Source organism: Cervus elaphus, chromosome 21, assembly GCF_910594005.1.
Source record: "Cervus elaphus chromosome 21, mCerEla1.1, whole genome shotgun sequence".
NCBI lineage: Eukaryota > Metazoa > Chordata > Mammalia > Artiodactyla > Cervidae > Cervus > Cervus elaphus.
In genome coordinates this window covers 16,971,648-16,980,245 of record NC_057835.1, presented here as the reverse complement: position 1 = coordinate 16,980,245, position 8,598 = coordinate 16,971,648, and the positions used below count along the sequence as shown (strand labels likewise).

The 8,598-nt window shown below is 51.9% G+C and overlaps 1 protein-coding gene across 2 annotated transcripts; it reads left to right on the top strand.

The window, feature by feature from the left end:
• The first annotated feature begins 808 nt into the window (after nt 1–808).
• On the top strand, nt 809–6,156 carry MYC (MYC proto-oncogene, bHLH transcription factor). Of its 2 annotated transcripts, none has more exons than XM_043880136.1 (3): nt 809–1,383; nt 3,098–3,860; nt 5,121–6,156. In XM_043880136.1, exons 2-3 carry the CDS (start codon nt 3,107–3,109, stop codon nt 5,681–5,683), a joined length of 1,317 nt encoding a protein of 438 aa, XP_043736071.1. In that variant the 5' UTR covers nt 809–1,383; nt 3,098–3,106; the 3' UTR covers nt 5,684–6,156. The 2 variants fall into 2 exon arrangements, with proteins under 2 accessions (XP_043736071.1, XP_043736072.1); XM_043880137.1 differs by lacking the exon at nt 809–1,383 and adding an exon at nt 2,072–2,882.
• The last annotated feature ends 2,442 nt before the right edge of the window (nt 6,157–8,598 follow it).

Here is an 8,598-nt window from a genome sequence, read left to right as displayed (position 1 = left end):
TGCGCGGGCAGGGACGGGAGTGGGGGGTCCTCTGCGACTTGGGCAACAATCGGGGGATTCATTGTGGGTGGAAGGTGCCCAGTCGAGAAAGCTGCGCACACCCAGAATGCATAACACCCCCAACAAATGCAATGGGTGTTTATTCATAACGCGCTCTCCAAGTATACGTGGCAGCGCGTTGCAGAATTATTTTGGTTATTCCAGGCACCATTTCTCTTCCCTATACCTCTGATCATGTATCCCATCGACACTTAACAACACCCCCCCCCCCCGCCACACACACACACACACACACATTCAGAGCGCGCGCCCATCAATACCCCTTCTTTCCTCCTCTCTTCGTAGGAGTTATTTTCCAAAGGCTGCCCCTTTCCCGGCCTTAGGGAGGCGCCAGTCCACCCGGGACGTGCATGGCGCAGCCGTGGGTACACGGTGTATTCTCAGCGTCAAGGGATCAGCGGCTCTGCCCCAGATGATTTAAGCACACAGGACAAGTATGCCGTTTGTCCAACACAGCGCTGCTCCAGAGGAACCAGGCAGCACAGAGAGACGGTTTGAGCGGGAGCAGAAGAAAATGGTAGGCGCGCGCAGTTAATTCATGCGGCGCTCTGACCGTGTTTACATCCGAGAGCTCGGCGCACTGGAGTGCCAGGCTCAAAGAGCTGAATCTCCTCCCCTCCGGTCCTCCCTCCCCACCAGCGCCCCTCCCGGGTTCCCAAAGCAGAGGGCGGGGGAGACAGAAAAAAAGATCCTCTCCGGTGAGTCCCCGCCCACCAGCCCTTTATAGGCGAGGGTCTCCGCTGCGGAGGACCCCCGGGCTGCGCATCTCGCGGCTACCGAAGCGGCTGGCTCGCCGCGGCCGCCGCCGGGCTCCACCACTGCCTGGAAGGGCAGGGCTACTCTGAGGCTTGGCGGGAAAAAGAACAGAGGGGGAGGGGCCTACCTTCTCGGTATAAAAGCCGGTTTTTTCTGGGCTTTATCTGACTCGCTGTAGTAATTCCAGCGAGAGGCAGAGGGAGCGTGCGGGCGGGCCCTCCAGGGTGGAAGAGCCGAGCCAGCCTAGCGAGCGGAGTCGCGCTCCGGGCGCCCGGGGAAGGGAGATCCGGATTCAAAGGGGGGCTTCTGCGCCTCCAGCCCGGCCGGCCCCCACCCCACCCTCCCCGTGGACCCCTGCTAGCGGTCCGCCACCGCGCGGCATCCGCGAAACTTTGCCCACTGGAACTTACAACACCCGAGCGACACCAAGACTCCCCGGACGCAGAGAGGCTCTTCTGCCTTTTTGGGGAGACACTTTCCCCCGCCGCTGCCCACGACCCGCGCCTCTGAAAGGCGCTCCTCGCCGCTTTTTGGACGCTAGATTTCCTTCGGATAGTGGAAATACGGGTGAGCACCCGGACCTATTGGCCTTTTCCATTTATTTTTGCTACCGCCTTGACGCCGCGATGAGCAGAACGCCCGAATCGAGCGTCTTTTCTCCCATTCCTGCGCTATTGACACTTTTCTCTGAGTAGTTGTGGCTGGTCGGGGTGGGGTGGAGAGGAACCAGAACTGGGTCGGGGTACAGTGACTTGTCAAATGGGAAGAGAGAGGAAGGCAGAGGGAAACCGGGGCTGCGTTTTCTGAAAGTGGCCTTTAGAGGTTTTTGCCCGCCTTAGATGGACGCTGACCCCGGCCGGGTGGACATTCATGCTTTATTGCATTAATTGCTTTTTTGCCTTTTGTCGGGGAGAAGGGTATGCTTCGCGGTTGGCAGAAAACCCTTTACATCCTGAGCTCCTTGGAGTAAGAATTATACATTGCGTGTGTGAGCGAAGAGAGCTCCGCAGCCGCTGACTTTTCCCTGTCTGGAAAAGGGCATTTAAATTTCGGCTTACTGCATTTCTGACAGCCGGAGACAGACACTGCGGCGCGTCCCGCCCGCCGATCCCCTCGGCGTCTCCGACGCTCCCGGCTCCTTTTAGAAGTTGGCCTTTGGCTTTTTTTTTTTTTTTTTTTTAAGGATACTAAAATTAAAGATTTTGGTCTACAGAGAGGTTGGGACTCGGTGTTGGGAAGGCGCGGGGACGGGGCAAGGGAAGCTGGGGCAAAGATGTGTCCGAGTCTCCTAAAATTATTGACTCGGGGAGGGGGGGAAATGAGGGCAAAATCTCTGCACCCAGCCTTGGCTCCCCGGCCGCCTCCGGGGTCCCCGCGCGGGTGTCCCTGCGCCCCCTGAGATGCGAAGGAAAGCCAGGAGCGAGGCTCCGGGCTTTTCGAGAACAGCTGCTACCCTCGGCCGGTGAGGGGGAAGACGCCCGGCTCCCGGCGCGGAATCGTAGCAGGGTCTCTGGCGCAGTTGCGTCGCCGTAGTGAGTGTTGAAGGGAGACGTCCCTGTTATTATTTAACACTCTCCTTTTATTTATGAGGGTGGGGTGGGAGGTGGTTGGAGAAGGGCTAAGGCTCGAAGCTGAGCTCGCCACCCCAGCCGGAGAGAGAAGGAAAGCCCGCAAAGGAAGGAAGGGGGGCGCGCTGGGGGCAGGGATGCGGGAGGCGGAGAAGGGAGGCTGGGAGGGGCGGCGGCGCCGGCAGGGGAAGCAGCGAGACGAGGGCGCGCGAGTGGGAACGGGCGCGGCGCTAGGGGCCCGGGAGCGGGAGGGGGCCGAGCGCAACCGCTCCCGCCGCGGCGCCTCTCGCCGCCTCCTTCAGGTGGCGCAAAACTTTGCGCCTTGGGGTTTGGCAGATCCTATTTCCCACCGCCGCCGCCGCCTCCCCCGGCCTGTGACTGAGGCCAAAGCTGATTTCGATTGCTCGGCGGTTGCGGGGCCGACTCCCGGGCTTCGCGCTCCAGGCTCCCCGGGGGGGAGCAGAAAAGCCCCGCGGCGCTGCGGAGCTGGTTCGCCAAGTGTGTGTCTGAGATAGTAGAGGGTCACTCAGAGTGGGCTAAAAGGGTGCCTTTTTTGTCCGTTCCCCACCCCCCATCAGCCCCATTTGGGGATCGCGCTGGAAGGGGAGTGGTTCTGAATTGTGGCGCGCGGTGCGCGCTGCGTGGGGTTTCGGCACCATCCAAGACCCCTCTAACTCAAGACTTGCCCCGTCTTTGTGTGCCCCCTCCGGCAGGCTGCAGCGATGCCCCACAACGTCAGCTTCGCCAACAGAAACTATGACCTCGACTACGATTCGGTGCAGCCTTATTTCTACTGCGACGAGGAGGAGAACTTCTACCACCAGCAGCAGCAGAGCGAACTGCAGCCGCCGGCGCCCAGCGAGGATATCTGGAAGAAATTCGAGCTGCTGCCCACCCCGCCCCTGTCCCCGAGCCGCCGCTCGGGGCTCTGCTCGCCCTCGTACGTCGCGGTCGCCCCCTTCTCGCCCAGGGGAGACGACGACGGCGGCGGCGGCAGCTTCTCCTCCGCGGACCAGTTGGAGATGGTGACCGAGCTGCTGGGAGGCGACATGGTGAACCAGAGCTTCATCTGCGACCCCGACGAGACCCTCATCAAAAACATCATCATCCAGGACTGTATGTGGAGCGGCTTCTCGGCCGCCGCCAAGCTCGTCTCGGAGAAGCTGGCCTCTTACCAGGCTGCGCGCAAAGACGGCGGCAGCCCGAGCCCCGCCCGCGGGCACGGCGGCTGCTCCACCTCCAGCTTGTACCTGCAGGACCTGAGCGCCGCAGCTTCCGAATGCATCGACCCTTCGGTGGTCTTCCCCTACCCGCTCAACGACAGCAGCTCGCCCAAGCCCTGCGCCTCCCCGGACTCCACCGCCTTCTCCCCGTCCTCTGACTCTCTGCTCTCCTCTGCCGAGTCCTCCCCGCGGGCCAGTCCCGAGCCCCTGGCGCTCCACGAGGAGACCCCACCCACGACCAGCAGCGACTCTGGTAAGCTGGGACCCTCCAGGCACGTCAGAGGGGTCGGCTGTGTCTTTCCTATTCTCATTGGCTGCCAACTCAAGGGGCCACATTTCAGTTGCCCCCTCTTCCCCCCTGCCTTTTTTCCCCTTATATTTGGAAAAGAAATGGCAGGTCTGGAAGGGTCTGGGAGCTTCACCATCCCTGAAACACTGAGCTTTACTGTTCTTCCCACTCCTTCCCCTAAGATCGCCCTAGTGGCCAGTCCTCTCCTTTCCCTCCCCCCGCCCTTAGGAATTTCTTTTGGGTTTTTAAATCTTCTAGCTTATCTAGCAACCCAATCCGCTCCCTCTTACCCCTCTTAAGCATTTTAATTGCCCTGGAAGGGGGCGGGGCGGGTCGTCGTTGTGGAGTTAAGAGAGGATTGATCTCTCCAAGAGTGAATGAATTACCTCCCTCCTCCCTTCTGAGTTGTTGGGATTTAATGGACTACAGATCAACAAAAATGAAGAGGGGCAGTGTACAGAGAAGGGGCAGCCTCCCACCTGAGCGCCGGGAGCTAGTGAAAGTGCCTTAAAAGTGTACGGACTGAGTTGGGATCTTTGCACCTCTTTTGAACACTTAAGAGCCAGTCTCTTCCAAAATTAGACTTCGTTTTTTCCTTCCCCCACCTTCTAGGACTTTTGGCAAAGCTACAAGGCTTTTTTTTTTTTTTCTTTTTGCACTTCCAGTAAGATAGGGAGTTGCTAAAGTTATACCAAAGATTTGCAGCTATCATTTGCAACACCTGAAGGGTTCTCGGTAAAGATAAAGTCCCTTCCAAATAGGAGGTGCTTGGGAATGTGCGTTGTCTGGGTGTGTCCAGGGCCTCATTAAGTCTTAGGTAAGAATTGGCATCAATGCTGTATCCTGGTAAATTGTAATTTTCTTGTCTGTGCCATAAACCCAGCTGTCATTTTCCTCCCTGAGATTCTGTCTTCATGAGAAGAAAAGCAGAGATGATTGGCTACCTGTCTGGGAATAACTTTGTGCCAGGGTCCTTTTTTTTTTTTTTTTTTTTTTTAAGCCTCACTCAATGGCATGGGGGATTCTTAGTTCCCCAACCAGGGATCAAAACTTGCCCCCTGTGATGGAAGCATGGAGTCTTAACCACTGGACTGGCAGGGAACTCCTCTGGGTCCTCTCTTATCTAATAATCCCTTGTGTTGGCATAGTATTAATTTCATCTGGTCATTGATTGCTTTAAGAAAACTGATGTTAACTGGGTGATTTTTTTTTTCTTTCTTAAAGAGGAAGAACAAGAGGATGAGGAAGAAATTGATGTTGTTTCTGTGGAAAAGAGGCAGCCCCCTGCCAAAAGGTCAGAATCGGGGTCACCCTCTGCAGGCAGCCACAGCAAGCCTCCTCACAGCCCTTTGGTCCTAAAGAGATGCCATGTGTCTACCCATCAGCACAATTACGCAGCGCCCCCCTCCACTAGGAAGGACTATCCCGCCGCCAAGAGGGCTAAGTTGGACAGTGGCAGGGTCCTGAAACAGATCAGCAACAACCGCAAATGTGCCAGCCCAAGGTCTTCGGACACGGAGGAGAATGACAAGAGGCGGACACATAACGTCTTGGAGCGCCAGAGGAGAAACGAGCTGAAACGCAGCTTTTTTGCTCTTCGTGACCAGATCCCAGAGTTGGAGAACAATGAAAAAGCCCCCAAGGTAGTTATCCTTAAAAAAGCCACAGCGTACATCCTGTCAGTCCAAGCAGAGGAGCAAAAGCTCACTTCAGAGAAAGACGTGTTGCGGAAGAGGCGAGAACAGTTGAAACTCAAACTTGAACAGATACGGAACTCTTGCGCCTAAATTGACCTATTGGAGGGAGGAACTGGACTCCCTCAGGAAATTCTCATTTGTTACTAAGGGAAAGTGAGGAAAAAGGTTCCTCTGTCAACTCCTTACATAGGAACATCTTTCATGTGCATGAACAACCTCACAACCTTGGCTGGATCTTTAAGACTGAAAGATTTAGTCATGCTATAAACTGCCTCAAATGGAACTTTGGGCATAAAAGAACTTTTTTTTTTATGCTTACCATTTTTTTTTTTCCTTTAACAGATTTGTATTTAAGAATTGTTTTTAAAAACTCCTGAATTTCACCTGATTTTCCTTTGTAAATATAGCCATGAAATGTAAATAACTTTAATAAAATTTATAGAAGGTTATACCTACTATATAGGTAAATTTTTTTATTTAAGTACATTTTCCTTTTTAAAGTTGATTTTTTTCTATTGTTTTTAGAAAAAATAAAATACCTTCAAATATATAATTGAGCCAAATCTTAAGTTGTGTTTTGTTTTCTTTTTTTTCCCCCCCTGATTCTCTTTTCATCGATTGCAAACTAACAGTATTTGGCCCTTAAGGGAATGAGCTTACAAGGATGGGAAAAGAAGTCATTTAAGAAAGGGTGAGGGCTTGTCTTTGTTCTAATGGGTCTGGGGACTTAAGGTCTTTAAGTTCTCAGGGTTATAAGATGCTTCCTGGAGATCTCTGATAAGGGCCAGAGTTGATACTTCAAAGAATGAAAGGGCAGTAGGCTAGTGAGAGGGTTAGAGGTAGGTAAAAGGGATGCTAGAAGTTAAAGATAACAGTTATGAATACAAAGGAGGGTGAGGACTGGGGATTCGGAAGATGAAGGAAAAACTCAGCTTGGAGGTTCTGTGCCATTCCCCAGCTCCATTGGAACCCAGGGGTTCTGCCCCTTGAAAGAGTCAATGGCAAAAGAGTAGGAACTGACTTTTGCTGCTAATCTGCAGTAGCAGGCACTCTGGGAGGCAAGTTATTAACCCTATTTTACAAACCAGGGAATGTAGAAGCTCAGAGTGCTTATAGAACTTCTCCGCAGCTACATAGTAAAAGGCTGAATCCAAGTCCCATGCTTGTTGAAAAGCACTCAACACTTGGCTATCATGCTTGAGCTCTTTCTGTGTCGGCAGTCCTGAGATCAAAGATACTTTGGGGTTGGGGCCTGATGGACTGACCCAAGGAATAACCGTATTTAGGTTTCAGGCATTTTTCTGAGCATTTTCCTTTGAGTAACTCCCCAGCCAGCCGTATGAAGGAGGTACTGTTGATTTCTCCAAGATAGGGAAACTCATCCATGTGCCAAGGTGCACTGATAATGAAGAACAGAACCAGGATTCCAACGTAGGCTTAACCTGTGCTCGACCACCTGTCAAACAAGCCAGTAGCATTAAACTAGCCAGTCTCAAGGACCTGAGGTTTCAGCACTTAGGCCTGATGGAACCTCAGTTCTCCTTTTCTCCTTTTATTTTGTATTTGTTTGTATTCTGTTGTTCCTTGCTTAGTTTTTCCTTTCACAAAGAGAAACTCACGGCTCATTCACACCTGTTGTTCAGTCACTAAGTCGTGTCTGACTCTTTGCGACTCCATAAACTGCAGCAGGCCAGGCTTCCCTGTCCTTCACCATCTCCTGGAGTTTGCTCAAACTCATGTTTATTGAGCCAGTGATGCCATCCATTCACTCCTACCTTAGTCATTTGTTAAATGAGACTCACCAGTTGCTCCTGCGAAGCAACCAGTATAGAAATGCTACAGTCCAGATCATAAAACATACTTGCTCTTCATATGTGAGTCATTATTATTTTGGAAATGACAAACTCCCCTTCCTTCCAGCCCCTTTCACACAGGGACATGCATGATATATGCTCATCACTAGAACATGAAAAGCATTTTTGAATGTAGATTTTGGGCTTCCCTGGTGGCTCAGACGGTAAAGAATCTGCAATGAGAGAGACCCGGGTTCGATCCCCGAGTTGGGAAGATCCCCTGGAGGAGGGAATGGCAACCCACTCCAGTATTCTTGCCTGGAGAATTCCACAGACAGGAATTCCAGAGGATCCTGGCGAGCCCCAATTAGTGACTAACATACACACACGTTATTAATTACGAACCTTTGAAAACCCCACAGTCCAAACCAGAAACTAGAACATTGATGACATAGGTGAATGGAAGTTACTATCACTGTTATAATTGTCTCATTGTCTCAGCCTCAGAGTAGATCTTTAGATCCCTGTACTTACTTGGGAATTTAAATCTACCATGACCCATAAATTGATAAATAATTGCTGTCTTTGGCTTTGGCCTCTAAAATAATTTATTCGAGTCCTTAATGTCTTTTTTCTTGAGGCTTTATTCTGGATCCTAAGTCCTACCCTAATAGCTTCAAGCTGTCACACCCTACATCCTAAATTCAAAGAAAGATTCCATCCACAGAGGTGGAGTAGTTCAAAGTGTTAGAGAAGCAGAGGCAAACTTACAGGATTCACTCTCTGCCCCTCTGTGGCTGTAGTAAACCCTGGAGTGAGTCACTGGGGAACACGGAAGGTGATAGTTTGAATCACTAAGTCTGGACAAGCCTGTGGAATAGGAGAGAGTGTTTCTCACTAGAAAAAGAACTACCTGTTCCAAATGAGCAGGAAACAACTTTCGGGATGCTGACCTTGGCTGTGGAGAAGAAAGGGAACAATTCCAAATACATATCAGCCCCCGCCCCCTCCTTAGGCTTGTGAAGCCAGGGAACATTCTGAAAACAGAATAGATGCCAATTTCTTTCCAGAAAATCAGGCTGACCCTGACCCTCACTCACACAGATTGGTCCTCCTAGCCAATCCAGAGCATCCCCAGCATTTATGCTGTTATGTAATCTTATTTTGTAGGTAACAATGATCAAGAACTGGAAAAGGAGGGATGGAGCTTAT

Coding starts and splice junctions, on each gene's coding strand:
- MYC (XM_043880136.1), top strand. CDS start 3,107: ATGCCCCACAACGTCAGCTTCGCCAACAGAAACTATGACCTCGACTAC. Junction 3,861..5,120: donor CACGACCAGCAGCGACTCTG/GTAAGCTGGGAC, acceptor TCTTTCTTAAAG/AGGAAGAACAAGAGGATGAG.